The 21,869-nt window shown below is 45.9% G+C and overlaps 1 protein-coding gene across 1 annotated transcript; it reads left to right on the top strand.

Moving 5' to 3' along the window:
- The first annotated feature begins 686 nt into the window (after window positions 1-686).
- LOC127191973 (T-cell ecto-ADP-ribosyltransferase 2-like) lies at window positions 687-3,685 on the top strand. The gene is made up of 3 exons (XM_051149327.1): window positions 687-737; window positions 1,193-1,931; window positions 3,666-3,685. Exons 1-3 carry the CDS (start codon window positions 687-689, stop codon window positions 3,683-3,685), a joined length of 810 nt encoding a protein of 269 aa, XP_051005284.1.
- Window positions 3,686-21,869: the final 18,184 nt, after the last annotated feature.

Raw genomic sequence — 21,869 nt, 5'->3', positions numbered from 1 at the left:
TCCTGGCAGAATCACAATACGGCAGAGAAACCATTGGGAAGCTAGCGAGGTTCTGAGGCCAGACTTGCTCTTGAAAGAACGAGTAGTGGAACCTTCCAAGACTGAACTGATTTCTTCTGAGGGTGATGCCCTTCAGGACCTGAACATATCCCCAGTATATCCCACCTCTTAAAGGCTGCACTATCTCCAGATGGCCACACTGGGAACCCATGGAGAACGTCCATTTCCAATTCATAGGATATAGTGAATACTGACAGCATTAGGAAACATCAAGAGGTATCAAGCTGACTGTGAGCCACAAGGTAATCAAACATGGAGAAGAATTTTCATATCTGTGCAAAGTAAAACATCAGGGCCTAGGACAGATCTGCTAAAACATGACCTGCTTCTCACTGGCAGCCTACATGCTACATAGCTCTGTGTGTTATATGGATTGACTGCCTGTGGCTCCTTACTGGGTAGATAGCCTTTCGGTCACCTCATCCCTAGTGAGGGACCCAAGCAGATCTGTTCACGGATGCATGATAAGCCATTCTGGGAGCAAAGTGAGCAGGAGCCTGGACCTCCAGATGTGAAACAGAGATTCAGTCAGTAACCCAGGGGTGAGCCATCAATAGATGATTAAACTACTGTGTGCAGCCCTCTGATTGTCTTATGTTTGCTTGCAGCTGTTTTTGAAGTTGACAATGACACCAAAATTTCACGTGCTCCTCCTCGCCTGGTGGCTAACCCAGCAGGTAATATTCTCAACCCACATCCTGTTGACCTTGCTTTCCCCTGACCACTTCCTTGTGATAGTATAGTTCCCAGGGTTGAGTCTGTGGCTAGAGGATGAAAGAGAGCACGCATCTGATAATATCAGTATGGCAGAGGGTTGTGTGCAGATGAATATGAACAATATACAATGATATGTGAATATAAAAAGGTCACGATGAGACCTGTTATTTTGTATGTTGACTAAAAATATCAATTGAATAAAGGAGAAAAAGAGGTAATATCAGTGAACATATATAACCAGAGATCCCAGCCTTGCCTTCCTGCACCACATGTAATGAGATTGTGTTCACGCATGTGCCACGTGTGAGGTTGGAGTGTGTGACATCTCATGCTGCAGGCTCCAGACAGCATCCAGCACATGCTAGTAACTTAGCAAGCTTAGCTACTAACAAAGAACCCTGCTTGTCTCTTTCAGGTGACTGGCCTGACATCCCTAAACATGCCATCGTCTTTCCAGCTAGACATGGCTCCCAATGCATTTGATGATCAGTATGAGGGCTGTGTCGAAGACATGGAGGAAAAGGCACCCCGGCTGTTACAAGAAGACTTCAATATGAACAAGCAATTAAAATCTGAGTGGGAAAAGGCAGAGCAACAATGGAAGAAGATAAAAACAACAGTGAGCTATCCCAAAGGTTTCCATGATTTCCATGGAACAGCTTTAGTAGCCTACACTGGGGCAATCTACAAAGATTTTAATGAAGCTGTTAGAGAATTCAAGAAAAAATCCAGTAAGTTCCATTACAGGGCCTTCCATTACTACCTCACAAGAGCTCTTCAGCTTTTGAATAACCAGAACTGTTATACGGTTTATCGAGGCTCTCAGACCAAGTTTCATTACAGCGGGAAGGGACCGGTGAGATTTGGGCAACTCACTTCCTCTTCTTTCACTAAGAAGGTAGCTCTTGAAAACTATGGCGGTGCTCGTGGGACGCTGCTTACCATCAAAACATGCCTGGGAGTTTCCATCAAAACATTTTCTTACTCCCCCGGGGAAGAGGAGGTGTTAATTCCAGGCTACGAAGTATATTACAGAATAAGCCCAATTGGAGAAGGGAACAAGGAAATGTATTTGGGCTTCCCCAAAAGAGAGAAGAGCAACTTCAATTGCTTTTATAGTGGGTCTACTGACAGCAGTCATTTCAGTGGCTCAGGTGAGTCTGGGTCTGTGTTAGCGGTGGGGCTGGTGGAAGACGTCATGGAATGGGAGAGGGGGGCGCTACCTACCAGAAGGTGTAGATGCACATGGCGAGGGCGCCTGGAATGAGGAAGGGCAGCATTGTAAAGCTAAGGGGCACACGCCTCAGTTAAGGTGCATCAGAAATGACTGAAAACAGTGAGGAACTTCCAGAAAAAGCTATCACCAGGGCCAGCCCCATGATGAGTGAGATGTGCCACCAGCAGCTCTTTCTCCATCCTTATTGCAAACCAAAGCTGCCCTGTGTTTTGGGGTCTCTATGCCTGTATACCCATCATTCTTTGTGGCCTGAGTCCTCTCTTCCTCCTTTGACCAGATAGCTCACTCGATGCAAGCAGAGACACCACCGACTTCAGTATAGTAATTACCTTTCAATGCATATGTCAAGTATTACTTATCATAGTAATCCTTCCTTAATACCTCAGAGAAAAATTGCTGTTCCAGGCTCTCCATCCTAGGTTTGCTGTCAGACTCAGTGGTATTCTGGTTCAGACATCACTAGCTCTGTGACTCTTGGCCAGTTAGCAGCTACCTGGGCCTCAGTTTCCCCATTTGAATGAGAAGCACCCAACAAACAGGTGTTCTAGGAGTATTGCATAGAGAATTAAGTGAGAGGCATTCAAGAGATATTACTTGGCATGTTGGTGCTGTTCAACCATTGCCTTTTGTTTTTAAATATGAAGAACCCTGTTCACATGTCAGCCTTCTGACCCAAACTGACCTTTATAAGGGGCTCAACACTTACAGGAAAGTCCCTCACTTACAGTCTAGAGACCTTGTCCCCTGGGGACCACGCCTCAGGCTCTGCACAGTGTCTGGTGCATCCAGGCACCACTAAATGTTGTTCTAGGAAGTTCAGTTTGACTGAGAGGCCAAGGAGCCAAGCTGCAATGAGTTACCATTAGACTACTGAGTACAGAGCTATCTTAGCTCTAATTAGCCCTTGCACTCTCAAGGGTTCCTGGAAACAGGAGAAGACTTTGGAGGCAGAGGATGAACTACAGAAAGCGAACACGGAGACTTCATGCATTTGCATAGAGAAATGTTGAATTTGGATGAAGCCCAAGAAAAGCATGTCACTTACCCAGGGACACAGTTGAACAAGAAAGATGCTACCCATCTGGGCCAAATGACCCATGTCCAGGCCAGGCAGGCTGAGAGCCACAGATGAACTCTAGTTTACACCGGTTAGCACAGAAAGAATGCATGTTGCTCACCGTAGTTACTTGCACAATAGACTTTCAGAAAGTTCAGAGCCAGAAACCTCTTCTTGGGTGAAGACAGAAATTCCTGTAGCACCCCCTAGAAGGCCAAAGAAGACTCTAGGTATGAAAGGCTTTTCTCACCCAGGCAGTGTCTAAGAGCACCGAACTCTGGGAAGTGGTGGGAATCCATCAGTTTGCTCACCTTCCTGGTGTTTGGGTGCTTTAGGAAACCCGAGGAAGCTAGAAGGAGTCTAGCCAGGCACACTGGCCATGGAGAGCCTACTCTCTTGGGTTTTGAGGTGGAGGTAAAGCTCTGGATGTTCAGGGGAGATATCCATGTCTTGAGAAATCTCATATGGTAACCTTTCTTTCTTCTTCCATCTTTAGGAGCCAGAGTGAGCTGTGCGTTTCTGCTCTTTGTGGTGCTGCCCAGTCTCCTGGTCTAGTTCCTCCTCTTCTGAGCTGCAGCCCTCTCCTTTCTGCAGGTTGTGGATCTGAGAGTTGAAGGGAGGCCAGGGGGCAAGGACTTGACTGGTTCTCTAAGGTCTGTGGTTGAAGGAAGGGTGCGATTCTTTCAGTGGAGGTCTGTTTTAACATTCACGCCTTCCACAGACAGCAAAGGAATCTACTGGACCTGTTGGTGAAACTTTACACTCTGACTCCAAATTTACTCCCCTTTCACACTTACTATGATCAAAAAGCAATGTTTGTTGCTTTTTGCCTGGTCTGCAGTAAGGGTTTTTTTTTTTTTCTATATTTTTATTGATTCTTTTTGAGTTTCACATCATGTATTCTAGGTCCACTAATTCCCTGAATCCTAGTGTCTGCCTTCTGCCCTCACAACCTTCTTTCTTCTAAAACAAAACAAAACAAACAAACAAACAAAAAAAAAAAACAACAAAAACCACACACACACACACACAAACAAAATAAACAAAACAAACAGAAAACATTTCTTTGTGGGAGCTGTGTTGTATCACGGTTTGTCCCACAGTATACCTGTCCATCCACACATCTTCACTTGTAAATGTTCACTGCAATCAGTCATTGGTCTGGTTCGGGATCTCTGGCTTGTGTGACATCATCAATATTGGATGCTCACTGGGACTCCTCCTGTTTATCATGTTGCTACTGCTCTGTGACATGGAGATCCTGCAGCTTTGTATCAGCAGGACCAGCCCTCTCAAGAGCCCCAGCATTTCACAGATGGTGGAGATTATGGGGTGTGACTACTCAAAGCCGTGGGTCTGGGCCTGGGTGGTAGCTGAGCTGGTTAGTCCTCTGGCTCTCCCTTATCTGCACCACCAGAGTGAGCTCCCCAGAACTGCTCCAGCTAGGCCACTCAATGATACCATCACCAGGAGCAAGATCAACCCTCCTGCTCTGATGCCCTGAGGGTTAGCTCACCTATATCCATGCCTGCAGAGGCAGCCCCACCGTGCTGCTCAGTTGAGGCACAGGGCCTGCTCTCCCAAGTGCTGCAGCTAGGGAGGAGCAGGGACAGCTCTCCTGTGCTCACATCATCAAGGTGGCTCACCTGTGCCCCCACCACTAGGGTCAGCTCTACTGTGCTGACCAAGTGAGGTGCAGGGCCTATTCACCAGAGTGCAGCAGCCAGCCAGGAGCAGAGCTGGCTCTCTGTCTCTCAAGAGTCCATGACCAGCTCTCCCAGACTACAGCAGATGATAAGGGGTAATGTCAGGGGAGGGCATCACCTTCACAGCAGAGAAGTGGAGAGCAGTAGGGCCAGCACTCTCATGTTCTTGACCATGGGGCCAGCTCACCTGCAGCCCCGTCACCAGGGCCAGGTCTGCTGCACTGTCCAGGCGAGGTGCACAGCCTGTTCTCTCAAGTGTTTTAGTTTATGACGGGCAGGGACAGCTCCCCAGAGGCTCAAGGGACCATGATGGGGTTGGCTCCTCCATCTCCAGAGGCATCAAGGGACCAGGGTTGGGTGTTGGGAGAAGAGCACCACCTCATAGCAGATGAACGGCAGGGTCAGCTCTCCCACACTCACACCCTCTGGCCAGCTCATCCATGACCCTGCCACCAGGACCAGATTCACTGTGCTTGCTTTCCCCAGTGCTATGGTGGGAGGTGGGGCTAGCTCTTCAGATAGCTGCCCAGACCAGGGATGCCCCATACTCTCTGGTGGTCATAAGAGCGAAGGACATTGACACGGACTGACCCCTGGTGCTGAATAGCCACGGACCTAGATGTAGTAGCACCAGCAGGAACTTCAACATGGCCTCAGGTGGCAGGGTTAGCTACTCACAATGGGCTATTTCTTTCCTCCCTTGCATCTCCAGTTTCATCTCCTTTCGTGATGCTCAAATAGTTCTGCTTCTCTTCCTCTCGAATTTGTCGGGCACACACTTGCGCATTGTAGTGGCTCCTGCTGCAAGTGGGCCACCCGCTGGCAGGCCTCAGAGTGACCTCCTCTGTCCAGGCTGCATGGTATGCCAGTTGGCCTCTAGGTGTCTATAGCTTGCCCCTGTGGAATGGCGACAGGCTGGTCTATGGATGCCTTCTTCCAACTGAACTGCATTGTGTGGTGGCAGGCAGGCAGGGCTCTCTGTGTCCTCTGCCCACCAGTGCCTTGCAGTGGATGTCGGGTCTCTGGATAGCTTTCCCTACCAGCTCAGCATGGTATTGCCGTGGGCAGGTCCTAGGATGTCTTCCTCCTCCTGGCCTGTGACTCAGTATGTCTGTAGATTGTATTATTGGTTTGAGAAACCCTCCTAAGGCATGTGGTCTGATGTCCACATTTCTACAGTGAGAACATATAGTACATTTCTCACAGATGCTCATGCAGGACAAATTGAGGGGACCATAAGTATCAGGGTTACCCAGATAAGTTCCACTCCCTACTGTATCCCATCAGTAATCCAACCAGGTACTGAGCCCTGCAGTTACCTCTAATAACTGAGTGTCTCTAAGGACAGAATTAAGTACATTAATCTTTTTGAGTCAGGGTTTCTCTGTGTCACACCCCTGTCTATCCTGGAAATTGCTTTGTAGACTAGGCTATCTTCAAAAATCACAGAGATTTATCTGCCCCTGCCTTCCAGGTCCTGGGGTTAAAGATGTGTGCCACCACCACCTGGCTAAGCACATTAATTTTTAAAAGTTTATTATTACTGTATGTAAAGGATGAGTGTATGCTCACGCCACAGAGTGTGCGTAGGGGTCAGAGGACAACTCTGTGTCATCAGTTCTTTCCTTCCACCTTTATCAAGGTCCAGGGATCAAACGCAGGTTTCACACATCAAGGATTTTACCTGCTGAACAATCTCAACACCATGTTTTGAGGCATATGTGGGTCAGGAAGTCTGTGTCCTGTACTCACCAAGGGTGAGTTTAACCCAAGTGAACAAGCATCCCTGACTCCACTTCCCCATTCTTCATGCCTGAAGACAATCCTGTCTTATTTGCCAGTAAGCAACAGCAAATGTTTATTTTGTTTGTTTGTTTGTTTTGTTTTGTTTTTTTGAGACAGGGTTTCTCTGTGTAGCCTTGCTTGTCTTGGACTCACTTTGTAGACCAGGCTGGCCTAGAACTCACAGTGATCTGCCTGCTTCTGCCTCCCAAGTGCTGGGATTGAAGGCATGTGCCACCATGCCCGGCCTAACAGCAAAAATTTTTAATGGTGCAAAAGTAAACAAAATGACCATTAGAGAGCTGGTCGTTGTGGTGCCCACCTTTAGTCCCAGCACTCAGGAGACAGAGGCTGGTGAATCTTGTAAGTTTGAGGCCAGCCTGGTCGATAAAGTGGGTCCAGGACAGCCAAGACTACACAGAGAAATCCGGTCTTAAAAAACAAAACAAAACACCACCACCACCACTACCACCACTACCATCAAAAAGCATTGGAGATGCTGGCACACACCTTTAATCCCAGCATTTGGGAGGCAGAGGCAGGAGTATCTCTGAGTTCAAGGCTAGCCTGGTCTACAGAGTGAGTTCTAGGACATCCAGGACTACACAGAGAAACCCTGTCTCAAAAAATAAAGCAAAACAAAACAAAACAAAAAACTCAAAACAATGTTGTAACCTGCCTAAACTCCATAACCCCTCTGTTGAGTCCTGCTTTAGTTCTTAGTATAACCGTGGCTCCTCTGCTAACACCTGCTGGTGCTTTTCACATATCAGAAGCCATTTTTCCACCAATCTCCATTTTGATCTTAAGGTGAAATTAAGTTCAGGTTCTCAGGATCTACCTGTCTGGGAGCTTGAACAGCCTTTTACTTACAATTCAATACTTGTTGAATATTCTGCTTGAATTAATGATTTATGTTCTACTTAAACAAAACCATAATACCCTACTATTTTCGTTTATCCTGGAATGGTGGGAAATTGAAAAGTCTCCAAGCTTATATCCTAGCCAATCAGCTTAAAATGCTTTGTCTAGCCACCTGGATACATTGTGCTCAGAACAAAATTGGTTCTCCTTGTGTTTAGCCAGTCAAATGATGTAATGCTGCCCTCTCCCCCTTGCTCCCCACCTGGTTGTTACCTAGTTACAGTTTTGCTTTTGTTTTGTTTTGCTTTTATAAAAATTTGCCTTAAAAACAGACTGGGCCTGGGTGTGGTGGCACAAGCTTTTAATCCCAGCACTCGGGAGGCAGGGGCAGGTGGATCGCTGTGCACAGTGCAGTGATCAAGGCAAGTCCATAGCAGCAGGAATATAAGGCTGCTTGCTTTTATCTGGCCAGATCCAGAAGTAGAGAGTGGGCGGGAACAAGAGTTGGAGTGTACACTGCCAGACCTACTACCCCAGCAACCAACTTCCTTCAACTAGGCCCCACTCCTAAAGATTCCATATCCTCCTCAAAAAGCACCTTTGGGTAAGGTTCAAACACACGAGCCTATGGGTAAATTTTAAATCCAAGCCATGGTCACATTGCTCTGAGACTGATCATGTGGGGAGTGCTGGACTTTGTTTTCCAGGGCACAACATTCTCAGAAGAGCTATGGATGAGCCGTTGGCCACTCTAGTCTAATTTCCCTAAGAGGTTTGTTATTTTTAGGATTCCATTGTGAAGTGTCACTACTGTCTCTCGTTCTACGTGATGAGAGGCACAATGGCAACTAATAATAGATGGGGTGATCTGAACTTAAGAAGAAACCTTCAGAAACTTCTAGAACTCTGCCAACAGACAGTATATCAACACTCATACCATGCAAGCTTTAAAAGCGCATCTGCTTATTAAAATGTATTTGGGCAGCCAACACTTCCCTTGTACAAAAGCAAAATTATACTTTTGGGCTAGGGGGCAGGCTTGGGTTTCTCCCCTTGTCTTGTTAGTTTTTCTCACACTGTAGCCTTAAAAATAATTTTTTAAAAACAGTATTAAGTTCTGAAAGCTCTAGCATACTTCACATGGGCTAAACTGCCCTGGAAGTCCTTCTGTGTCTATGGGTGTTGTTTTTAATTATTTATATTATCAGTATGGCCTAATAATGTTTACTATTAGGCCTATAATTATTATTATTTTAGTATAACCGGCTAGCACTCAATTAAGACACTGACACTTGTTATATTTTAAAATAGCCTTAGTTAACCTGGGGCAGGGCAGATATCAATCCTCTAAACTACGTCCCATAGTGGGGAAGGTTTCCATGCCATCTGCTTCTAATAACTTCTATCAAGCTATCTCCCATCCATAATCCCAAATACTTGCTAATGTTCTTCGTTTGGGCCGAATCTCCATCCACACCTGCCATGTGTTTCTCTTCCATCTAACCCATGGCGGCCTCTTCTCTCTCTTCTCTTCTTTTGTCTTCTCTTGTCTTCTCTTCTCTTCTCAGGACCCTTGGGTCTCTCTCCTTTGGTCTTTCTCTTCTTCCTCCCAGAATTCATTTTTCTCTTTCTCTAAGACTGGAACCTTAGCCACACCTCTATCTCCTCTCCCTGCCCAGGTGGGATGGCTTTTTTATTAATTGAAAGGTGGGTCACAGAGACAGCAAGCAGTAATTAGCATCAAAATACATCGGACCATCCCCCAACATATGGAGGCAGATCTAGGGTTTATATATACAGAATAGATTGGTTTCTTTCCTGTTGCTGCAATAAAATACCAGAAGCAACCTAAGGGAGAAAGTTTATGTTGGCTTACAGTTCCAAAGGCCAGAGGTCAACATGGCAGGGAGGACATGGCAAGTTGTGGCTGGAGCAGGAACCTGAGAGATCACAGCTCAACTACAAAGAAGAAGCCGAGAGAGCAAACTAAACCTGGAGCCAGGCTGTAAGCTCTTAAAGCCCACCCCCAGAGATGTACTTCCTCCTGCAAGTCTCCATGACCTAAAAGTTCCATAGCCTTCCCCCAAACACCACCACAAACTGGAAAGTAAGTGTCCCAGTAGAAGTACCTATGGGAGACATTTCTTATTCAAATCACACAGGTAAGAGGGAAAAATTCTTAATGTTGCCAACTGATTCTTTTGGAAGCACTAAAAGATGACTTGGGAGAAAAGGCTAGCCTGCCTCTGAAGGTTCTAAAGATAGGGCCTAATCTTGAATTAGGAGGGGCCTATCAATGGGTTACTAAAGGACGTCAGTTGACTATCAATGGTAATAAAGTGTGTGAGGCCAGCTTCTAAATAATCAATTAGAGCAACAGGATTTTAAGGTAGCTATGGAAGAAGGTAATGCAAGTATAATGAGGAAATCATAACCCTTTGTGGATGTCTTAGTTCACTTAGAATGCCAGAAGAAGGTGTCATGATCTGGGAGGACTATAACTGAGAACTGAGCGTGGGGATATAGCTCTATCCAGCACTTGCTGCACAAATACAAGGCCTGAGTTTGATCACTAAAGAGCCAGGGATGGGGTTGGAAAGATGGCTCAGCAGCTGAGAGCACTTGCTCTTGCTGAGGACATGGGATAGGCTTCCAGCACCCACACAGTGGCTCACAACCACCTACAAATCCAATTCCAGGGGTTCCCATGCCTTCTTCTGATCTCTGTGGGTAGCAGGAACACATATGGTACACACACACACACACACACACACACACACACACACACACACACACACACACACACACACCTGCAGGAAAAACACTATACAAGTAAAATAAATCATTCTAAAAGAAAAAAAAAAAGCCAGAGATACCAGTACTGGAGAGGCAGAGACAGGTTTGCTTGCCAGCCTGGCCTAATGAGAGAGTTCCAGGCCATAGAAACTCTGTCTTAAAAACTAAGGTTGTCCGATCTTGCAGAGCAATAGCCATAGTTGACCTGTGGCATACATACATACACACACACACACACACACACACACACACACACACACACACATACATACATACACACATACATGCACACCACCACCACCACCATGACCACTACAACCACCACCACCACGATCACCACCATCACCATCATCACCACCATCACCACCACCATGACCACTACCACCTCACCCTAAGAGAGACAGAAGGAGAATTTTTTTTAATGGAAAAAAGATAACACATTTATTTTCCAGTTCTGAGGGCTGAGAAATCCAATGTTAAGGCAGCACCGTTTTTGGCTTCTGATGAGGGCCTCTTGGCCGGTTCACAGTTAGCCATCATTCCGCTGTCCTCTCTTCTGGCGAAGGGGGCAAGTTAGTTCTCCAGGGTCCCTCTTACATAACCCCATACATGAGAGCACTGCCTTCCTGACCTAGTCACTGCTTCTGTCCTCAGGCTCTCTCACACAGAGACCCAGGACAGCTGGGGAAAGCCTTTTCACATTCGTATCTGTGCAACTCAAAAATGTGGGGTAGTTCAAGTTCCCAAGGACAACCCTTAACCCACGGAGGACAGAAGTCAAAAGACTAAAGCATGTCACTTCTGCTCCCCAGGAAGCCTGATCTGGTACTCATTTGGGATGGTCACAGCTTTGGCCCCGGGCAATGTCCACACTAGGATGCTCTGTTGTCCTGGCTTCATCCCCTCCCCCTTTCCCCTCCTGATCCCCCTTCCTCTCTTCCCCTCCTGATCCCCTCCCCCTTTCCCCTCCTGATCCCCCTCCCTCTCTTCCCCTCCTGATCCCCCCCCTTTCCCCTCCTGATCCCCTCCCTCTTTTCCCCTTCTGATCCCCCTCCCCCTTTTCCCTCCTGATCTCCCTCCCTCTCTTCCCCTCCTGATCCCCTCCCCCTTTCCCCTCCTGATCCCCTCCCTCTTTTCCCCTTCTGATCCTACCCTGCTGCTTAGAGTCATTTTTCTCACAAATTGCCTAAACACAAGTTTCATGTTGTGTACACACTCCCATGTGATAATGCCAATATAAACAAATGACAACCGCTAGTCTTAAAATTTTAATGGATATTATCAAGCATGTTACAAAGAAGAGTTTATGACACATGGATTAATTTTACCCTTTTTTTTTTTTTTTTTGGTTTTTTTTTTTTTTTTTTTTTGGTTTTTTTCGAGACAGGGTTTCTCTGTGTAGCCTTGGCCATCCTGGACTCACTTTGTAGACCAGGCTGGCCTCGAACTCACAGCGATCCGCCTGCCTCTGCCTCCCGAGTGCTGGGATTAAAGGCGTGCACCACCACACCTGGCTCTAATTTTACTCTCTTAATTTGAAAGTTTCAGAGACCAAAAGTGATTATACCTAGAAAGATACATGGATCAGAAACCTGTCTAGGATTGGGTTTTTATTTGTTTCTTAGTTTGTTTTTGGATTTTGTTTTTATTTATTTATTTACCTACTTACTTACTTTTTATTTGAGACAGAGTAGCCCTGACTGGCCTGGGATTCAGTATGTTTATCAGGCTAGCCTCACAGAGACAGACATGCCTCTGCTCCGCCAGTGCTGGGATTAAAGGCATAAATCACCATACCTGGGGATTATGTAGTTTTCTTTTAATTTTAACTTCTTTTAAAGTCTCCTGGTAAGGGCAGTGGTAGCCACTCAGGCAGCAGAGACAGGTGAATCTCTTGAGTTTGAGGCCAGCGTGGTCTGTAGAGCAAGTTCCGGGACCACCAGGACTATACAAAGAAACCCTGTCTCAAAAAGCAAACAACAAAAGATTAGGAGTGATTTATTGTCTTAAAATATCTTTTATGCCAGGACAGTGGAGGCACATGCCGTTACTCCCAGATCTTTGTGAGTTCGAGGCCAGCCTGGTGTACAGAAGGAGTTTCAGGACATCCGGGGCTACACAGTGAAACCTTGTCTCGAGAATCCAAAGTCATTATCATCTCATTGTTTATGGTTGAGAAACATTTACAAATTTTAGAAATATGCTGTTAAGTCAGTCATTTTGATTATGTAGTACTAAGGGGCAAGCCTGTGGCATCATGCATGCGGGTGTGATAATAAGAGATCCTAAAAGAAATATAGTGACAAAACTATCTACTTTAGGTGGAATATTATGGATATGTATTACATGAATATAATTAATTCTATTCATTCATATATCATATGAATGTATCATATGAATATTATGGATATGTATTATGTGAACATAAAAGAACCAGCTTATAAAATTTTGATTCTTCAGACTAATTCAGCTAGTTGAATGCTGATGTTTGCATTCACAGTCTCTTGAATGTCAAGAAAAGAAATAAAAAATTACCAGGGAATCTGCAACCACTTCATTTGGCTCTTTCAAACATTAAAAATTTAAACTCAATGTCCTTCAGGAACTAAAATATCACATTTACATTTTTGTCTCTACTGTGTGGGAGGAAGACCCGTAGTCATCTTTTAACTAAAATTCATGGTGCATTTTCATCAAAGCTTTTGCTTTAATGAAGTCTACTAAATGCACATGCACCAGCATTTAATTTCTTTGTTGTTTTTAATTTTTTTTCCACGTCATGTCTGTTGCTTTGAGAGCAACCGTGATGAAATCCCGAATGACGAACGTACAGTGTTGGGAGATACCTAGGGGACCAGGAGACAATTAAACAGAACTCCATCTGATAAGGGGCATGCTTGGGCAAGATCTGATGGCTTTTCTTCTTCTTCTTTTTCTTTTCTCCCTCAAGTTTCAAAACAGAGCAAATCTAAACCAGCAGCTGATTTCGAAGTGACTCTTCTCCGCGCAGCCCACTCTCACTGTGAAGGCTTCTGTTGTATGCAGTTTTTTTTTTATAACTCTCAACTGGGACGGATTACAGGAGATGCATATTCATAGCTCAAACATGCTCTTCCTCCTTAACATGAGCATTTCGGGGTACCTACAAACTTAGGAGTCTAAGGTTCGCGTTCAAAGAAAACGGACATCCAAAGCACTGCAGTGCCCAAGGATGGAGTAAGAATTGCTGAACCCACAGTCTTAATAGCCCCAGTAAACCCACACCACCAAGCAGGGTGGCGGAAGTCTTTGCCATGTGACACGAGGAAAGCTGAGATCATTAAAATACCAGACGCCTACTCGGCAGAGGCCGGCTTTTCTCCGTTAGAATTAAAACTGAATTCCGTTTTTTGTTTTTGTTTTTGTTTTTTCCTTTAGAAAAAGATGAAGTGAACATTATTGAGGAATAGACTGGATAAAGTGGGTGTGTTCAGGAGAAGATGGCACAGTTTCCACTCTTTTTATGTATGGGTTAGACTCTTTTTACGTTTAGGTTAGAAAATATTGTTTTGAAATCGGAGAGTCAAGCGCCTGGCTTAGAGACCTACTTGCTCCTCTGGGATGTAGGGTAAGGGAGCCAGCGCTTTGCATTTCCAGTCTGCAGTGAGCACTTTTAGACACCAGGGGGCGCGCTGCGTATTTTACCAAGCCTTTCTGAGCACTGACGTCTTTCAAGCCAGGTCTGAAACTTCATGCAGACTAGAACCTGGCTTCCCCAGGCCTTGCAAGAGAGGCAGGTTATCAACACAAAAGGAAAGGAAAGAATTATTGAGAGCAGGAAACTAATAAGTTGAAGAACGATGTCAGGCTACAATCTCTCATTTACCTATAGATTCTCCAGATAGTTAAATGAGAACTCTAGAGGGAAAATGAGACAACTTTGGGATTCCCAACAGAATTTGAAGACCGCAGAATCTCTTCACATTCAATAATTTATAAACGGGACCAGGTGTCATGTGGCCGGGGAGCAAAAGGAAGTCCTAAAACCCACAGACTTGGAGGAAGCCCCTGGCCAAGGTTGCATACAGGCCACACGTCCACAGAGCTGGGGGCTTCTTTATACTTATTTCAGAGAAGAGTTAGCCTTCCATAATTGTGGCTTCCAGATCTGTGGATCCAACTATAGTAGCAGATTGAAAATATACAGAACACACACACTATGAAGGAAAAAAGACCGTGTCTCACTGGGCAGTGGTGGCCAGACATTTGGGAGGCGGCAGCAGGTGGATCTCTGAGTTTGAGGCCAGCCTGGTCTACAGGCGGGGCTAGGCTACACAGAGAAACCCTAACCCTCTACCCCCCCCCAAAAGAATTGTGTGTGTACGTGTGTGTGTGTGTGTGTGTGTGTGTGTGTGTGTGTGTTGGGGGAGTTGTTATTATCCCCTAAACAATACAGGCTAATGATGGTCCCTCAGCCAGAAGGACTTTACCTACTTTATTTCTGAGACAGGAAGTCATTACATAGCTCTAGTTGGTCTGGGCTGGAAGTTGATATAGAGACTAGGTTGGTGCTTAGAGAGATTTGCTTACCTCTAACATTTTAATGCTAGGGTTAAGGCATGCACCACCATGCCTGACTGTACCAGAATCCTTTAAACCTTGATTAGAAGTCTTAGTACTGAAAGGTTTCCTAAAATTTCTATACTACCAATTTTTGACCTAACTGAATTTGCATATTATTAGAGCTGATATGCATATTTATTTTATAAAGCAGGCAAAGGCCTTGAAGCTATTCAACCAAAGGTATTCTTTTCTTTCTTTATCCAAAAACATTAAGAAAGGGCTTAGATTTGAAAGCAAGAACAGTACTTAAATTAGTATTAAAATTTTTGTTTTTCAAGATTATTTACACACATGATATTCCATTTTGTTCTTATAAAGATGTGCAACTTACCTTTTACCCAGAGGTTTTAATTCAGTAGAGCAGCTTCTTTTTTTATTTGCAAGCTGTTTTTCTTTTAAATAGAAACTGTTAAAAGATTTACCCTTTTGAAGACTAATTTCTTTAATCTTTTTAAATGTATTAACATAAATTACAAAGTACAATTTGCAGCTCACGTCTCTTTGTAAACGTGATGATCTGCTATTTGATTTTCTTTTATTGTTCCCTCAGCCAGAAGGGCTTTTCATGATTTATGTATCAGAGGTATGGCTTCATTTCTGAATGCTCACGCACCCCACCCCCCACTGCTTCCACTCCCACTCCTGCCCCCTGGACACATCAAGTCCCTTTTCTTACTAGTCTTTTGAAACTACTGTTAAGTGGGAAATCCACAGAGGCCGGGAGTCACAGCAGCCTACAAGCCTACGGAGGAGGCCCTAATTAATTACAAGCTATCTTTGCTATCAAATACATGTCTTTCCCACTATGGCGTATCCAGGACAGTCCTCCAGAAACAAACAAGTTCGAGGCCTGTTGGGTTCCTAGAATCACCTTGGATTCTTTGCTTAAAGTCCTTCGAATCAGGTCCACTCAAACCCAAATGGCTCTTACATAGAGTGTTAATTTCTCAGTTAAACAAAAGCAATTGTTGCAATATCGGTCCGTACAAAATTTAAGCAGTAGCATTTTTCTCCAGAAAAGGAAAGAAAAAAATTCTTGCATATATTGGAGAAGAGAAATGAGTCATTGTTTTCCTCGAACTGTCATATACATATTTATCCTCTAGGGGGCGTAAGTCCCGTTCCCCCCCCCCCCCCCCCCCCCCCCCGTTTCTGGTGAAAACCAGGAGACAATAGTTTTGCTTCTTGGAGCCTCTGGGGGAAATTGATTTAGCTGGGCCTTAATTGGAACAGGAAAAAAAACAAAACAAAAAATAAAAACAAAACAACACACACACAACAAAAATACACTCCAACATCAAAAAAGATAGCATTATAACCCAGAAATTAGATGCAGTCATTCGAGGAGACAGATACAGTTCGTTCAACCTGGAATCACAAGATTCCACCTTGAGCTCTGGACTCCACAGCCCAGAGCAGCTAGCCAAGCTTCAGACTCCTGCGACAGGAGGAAACAGCAGCACACAGTTCACCTCCGATGCTGTGTGAGCTTCGCCAGCTGTTCTGGAGGCTCCTGTACTGGGTGGTATGGAATATGCCAGAAATAGTTCAGAAAGACACGGGCACTCCATGGCGACTCAGGTGGGCTGCCTGTCATTTCAAGGGCTCCCTTGAGAAATCAACCCGAGTCAAGAAGTCGTCTCCATGAAGATTTACTTAGAAGTCAGTGTCAGGGTGCGGGAATGAGGAACTGTCACGCTTACCCGCTGGCCCTGTTTGTGGAGACTTTTTCTAAGAGATGAGCCTTTCTGTGGTGAAACCCAAGACATCTCAAGTAGATTTGAGAGGAGTGGTCGCTGGTGAGTTGCTGGACCAGAAGAAGGAAAGCCAGTTCAAGGCTGGGCTTCTGGTGTGGTTTAATCCCATAGTACCGAGTATAGAATTGTTCACCTGTGGGGTAGGAGAGGGGAGACCGGTTCATTGGCTCCCAAGTGTGTAACGCTACTGCTTGGAACGTTAACTCCTCCCACACGTAGGGCTTGTGCTCCTCCTGAGGGCCTGTGACCTCCATAGGCATTTGCCACTGAGGCAGCGGAGAAACTGGGTGGAACTAGGGAAAGAGCTCAGCGGAGGACAGGGAAAGAGCTCACGGAGGAACAGCTGTGGGTTCGCCTACGCAGCTCTGCTGCAGCAACTGCTGGGGTGAGAACCAGACGCGGAGACGCACAGACGTGGGGAGCGGTCCAAGACATGGCCCATGCCCGAAGATTGATCGCACCAGTCTTCACTTGGCTAGTATGTGGACTTAGTAGGAGATCATAAGCTTTGATTTGTAGCGTTCAACTAGTTTATTAATTTAACTGAGCTAAGATGATCTTGGTTTTAAATAAATACAACAACAAAACAGTCTGACTTCACTTTGTGCATTACAGTGGAAGAAGCTGAGTTAATAATCTCGCCTAGCTGTTGTACCTTTCCCCCAAACTGAGGTGTAGATTTAGATGTCAAAAGTGAGAGGAACCCTAACTGCCGACTTTTTAGCAACTAAAAAGTCTTGGGCCAGGTGTGATGGTGGTATATTCCTTTCATCCCAGCACTTGGGAGGCAGAGGCAGGCACATCTCCTTAGGTTAGAGGTCAGCCTGGTTTACAAAGCAAGTTCAGGGCTAGCCAGCGCCACGTAGTAAAAGCTGTTTGAGAAAAGTTGGGGAGCCTGTTAGTTCCACTCTTGGAACTCACATAAAGAAGGGAGGATAGAGCTGACAAAAGTTGTCCTCTGACCTCCACATTTGAGCTGCGGTATGCACATGCATGCATGGACGTGGCATGCGTTCGTGCACAAACACATAATAATTAACACTTTTAGATTTATTTGGGCTTTTTTCTCCTGTGAGTGTTTTGTCCTCAGGTCTGCAGATCTTCCGTGCAAAGTCAGAGGGCATCAGATTCCCTGGAAATGGAGGGTAGGATGATGATCAGCCATCGTGTGGTTGCTAGGATCCAGTCCCAGGGCATCTGCCAGAGCAGCAAGTACCCTAACTGCTGAGATGTCTCTCCAGCCCCAATTATAATACTTATAAGGTCTGTCACGTGTCGTAGCAACAACCTGGCTATGACCTGTCAGCATGCCTTGCCAACGCGCCTTTCTAGACTTCATATTGCAGGGATGACTTAGACACATTGTTTGCTTCCACGGTTCTCTTAAACCTTTTATGGTGGAGAATTGTAGAAATACAAAAATAGAACAGAATCACGCAACCTCCTTTTAATCTGTCTGTTGTGCAAATTTTTAGAAGTAAACAAAACCCAAGAGAAAAACAGAATGTGCTCCTTGTACCACCTGTGACCGCCCTGCTGAGGGCGTTCCTTTTCCATCTCCCTCAGTGAAGACATCAAGCAATGGAAAGCCTGCTTGTTTTTTATATGTCTTTAAACACAAGCACTATTAGCCTCAGATTGCATAATATATAGATTTGCAGTCCAGGGCTCTGCGGCACGGAATAATGTCTTCAGAAATTCAGTTTCCTCTGTAATTTTGTTCTTCTGTCTTCAGAATATGAGTGAAAAATGCTGCCAAGCCCCCAGAAGCCTGTATCTTGGCTCCAGTGAGGAAGAACACAGTGACCGACTGATAACACTGAAGGGAAGGTGTCCTGCCTTGCGTTTCCCTGAAAACCTTCGTCTGGAGTTTGATCCAGAGTTTCCTCACATCTCCTCCGCTAGGACCTGGACACCAGCTCTCTATTTGCTGCAAGAGGAGTAGGGAAATCTAGGGACGCAGCTACCCTGAGTAAAGTCTGGGTCCTCTCAGGAAGAAGGAGGCCCTGCCCTTACACCCACGTTCCTCGGTTCTCCCAATGCCCTCCCCTCCACAATCCCTCAGGTTGTCACTTTATTTAACAAACATTCACTGAACACCCACTCCCAGCCAGTCCCAAGGCCAGGACCTCTTTGGGTCTCTAGAGAGAAATAAAAGGTTGTCTTTGCTTTTGAAGAGGCCTTAGCCTAACTTATAGCTGGAAGCCAATTCATATTATCTAAACTCATGAAGGCACTGCCACACAAACACATTATTTAAAGATGTAGACGCAACCCCTTGAAGATATAAAACTGGAATTGTTCAAAGGGCTTGGTTGCCCTTGGAGACTAGACTGGGGGCAGGGAGGTACAGAACGGAGGATTGTGGGTAGTATTACTCATGGTATGTACTTCTGCCATTGGTACCAACGTAGGTAACAGTTTTAATTTTTTTGTAGTGGGGTGGTAGTTGGGGGTGGGGCGCGTGTTTTAGGGATAGAGTTACCATGCGCCTGAATAATTTTGATAAAATATTTTTTTTAATTCCAAAAATAAAGAGTATTTCAGTAAGCATCTTGCACAAAGAATTTTCACCATTTTTGGTTATGTTTTTTCATAACATATTCTAAGAACTTCTGTGTAAAAGACTGCTGCTACAAATTGAACGGTTTAAGTGGACTGGCACGTGTAAACCACCAGGCACATCGCAGGCACTCAGTACACATTACTGAGAAACAAATTAATCACCCAGCGCTCTGTCCAGACTCCAACCCCTTCCCCAGGGCTTCAGCAAAGAAGTGCAGTTCTCTCTGTGACACTCCTCTGGGTCTTTTGTGAGCACAAACAAGGCTGGCAGCGGACAGCTCTGTGCCAATGTCGGTTCAGGTTTTTGGCAGTGTACTTTTGGGATAGATTTCTAGAAATGGATAAATGCTCATGTAATTTTGCTACTATTGCCTTGTCCCCTTCCTGTGGGGACCATGCCATTTCCTGCTTCCTCCAGCAAAGTGTGAGCCTGCTTTTCCCTCACAGCCCCAGTAAGACAGGTTAAGTCCAACCATGGGAGGCATACCCATTTGGTGATCAAGAGGGGGCCTGGCTTATTTCTCTCTCCTCTCTCCCTTTTTCTTTTTCCTCCTCCCTCTTCTTCACCCCCCCCCCATTGCCCCTTTTAACCCCCCTCTGTCTCCTCCTCTCTCTTCCTCTCCTGTTCTCCCCTGACCTCCCCTCTCTTTCGTCCCCTCTCCTCCTTTATCCTCTCACCACTCCACTTGGATAGAACCCAGGGGCTTGAATATATCAGACAGGTCACTCTGCCACTAACCTACATCAAGCCAGTGCCAATCTTGATGAAATTTGAACGTGCATTTCTTTCATCAGCGCCCACTACACCCCTAAGCCACCACCCGCTTTGAACTTCTTTACTCCCAGGTAGCAGCTCCGCTGGTCTAGTTACTCCTTCTTTATCCCTGAAAGATCTGCATGTTCTGTTGCTTTGCCCTTTCCAGGCCTCTGGTGGGGGCCTCGGTAGCCCATTCATCCTGTTTCTTTCTCAGAAGGGTGGACCTTTCTGTGTCACTTTGTGGAGACCAGGACTTTTCCATCCATCAGAGTCTGAAACTGTAGGAGTGTAAAGCAAAACTAACTCCCATAAATGGGTTGATATACGTAAGAGCGAGAGGACCTATCTCTCTTTCAACTTTCTGATTTCTGGTCCTCTATATCCCAAATTGTTGAGACATCCTTCTCCATAAGAGCCACTTATGGAGGCAGGATGGCACCATGACTCCCCAGGTGCTCACCAGGAGACATCCATCATAGATTGGTGGACCCCACGGAAATGTGGCTGTACTCAAACCTTCTTTACTATAAAAAAGAGCTCCGGGGCTGAGGAATATGACCCAGGAAACCAGAACCGCTGTCATCTCTGTCTGGGCACTGACGGAGGTATGGCAGGCCGGCCAGGCAAGAAGTGCTCTCTGCCTGGTGAGGAGTCTGACGCAGTCAGCTTGTTTGTTCTTCTCCAGGAGCAGGACCACACTGGGGACTCTGTGTTGGCACACTGGAGGGTCAGCAGAGTTAGCACCAAGACCTGCTTTGGTGAATAAGAGAACAAAGCTGTCAGCCTCACAGTGGCCATTGTGACCCCTCTGTGTGTGAGTTTATTGCTCAACACTGGGGGAGCTGAGAGCAGGGCCTCCCTGACATCTGTAGAGAAACCCTTCCGCCCTTCCCAGCAAATGTCAACGTGAGGCCCTGATGTCCTGGGACTCAGTGCCTACCCTTATGGGTCTATCCAAGTCTTCTTCCCTGTCCAGCCAACCAGTGACTCAGCAATGCCAAGCATGGAGCGCCCATCTCTGCTTTAAGTCACTTTTCACTCCACCGAAGGCTCCCAATCAGGCCTGGGGAGATAGCTCAGTCAGTAATGCACTTGCAAGCATAGTGCCTGAGTTTGAGCTGCATAAAAAGGTAGAGCACATTGCGTTTGCAATTGCATACTGGAGAGGCAGAGACATGGTGAGTTCCAGGCCAATGAGAGAGCCTGTTTCAAAGGAGATGCATGGCATCTCTCAGGATGCTACCAAAAATTGTCCTTCACACACATGCTTGTGTACACTCATGTACACACACACACACACACACACACACACACACACACACACACACACACCATGCATTAGAAAAAGGCTCACAACCATCCTGGCTGCCATTTGCTCCCTCAGAGGACTTCCCCGCCCCCCACCCCCCATCTTGCCTAGGTCTACAATGGAGCCACATTGTGTCTGTCTTCCACTCACATCAGCCTACAGGTGTACCTGCATGTAAGAATCAGGTCTGAATGTTTTCTCTCTCTCCATCTTCTGGCTAGAGAGGCTGTATGGGCTGCAGGGAAGGGGTTGGGACCTCCCCCTCCCCCACCGACATGTGACTCATTATGCCCTGTCTTAGATGTGCCATTTCCATCATGTGATGGGTTGCTCCTGTAAACTCCAGATCTTATCATGACTTGACAGTTTTAGCAATACCCTCCTCACCAGAGATTGCTGTAATTTCATAGTGACTTGGTGTCTGCCCCACAGTCAGACTCCACAAGGGCTCAGCAGCATATCAGAAGCTGTTGTTGTTGAGGCAGGGCCTCACTATGTAGCCCTTGGCTGCTCTGGAGCTCACTCTGTAGAGCAGGCTGGCCTTGAACTCACAGAATCTGCCTGCCTCTGCCTCCAGAGTACTGGGACTAGAGGTGTGTGCCACCACACCTGGCAGAAGCTTCATTTGGAATGCCTAGTTCTTGAATACAGAAGGTAGGC

Source organism: Acomys russatus, chromosome 7, assembly GCF_903995435.1.
Source record: "Acomys russatus chromosome 7, mAcoRus1.1, whole genome shotgun sequence".
NCBI lineage: Eukaryota > Metazoa > Chordata > Mammalia > Rodentia > Muridae > Acomys > Acomys russatus.
This window is presented reverse-complemented; position numbering and strand designations above follow the sequence as displayed.

What these genes read in the sequence shown, in the direction of transcription:
- LOC127191973 (XM_051149327.1), top strand. Translation starts at nt 687, where the DNA reads ATGACACCAAAATTTCACGTGCTCCTCCTCGCCTGGTGGCTAACCCAG. An exon ending in CCTGGTGGCTAACCCAGCAG is followed by an intron (nt 738 to 1,192) that starts GTAATATTCTCA and finishes TGTCTCTTTCAG; the next exon opens with GTGACTGGCCTGACATCCCT. An exon ending in CAGTCATTTCAGTGGCTCAG is followed by an intron (nt 1,932 to 3,665) that starts GTGAGTCTGGGT and finishes TCCTTTCTGCAG; the next exon opens with GTTGTGGATCTGAGAGTTGA.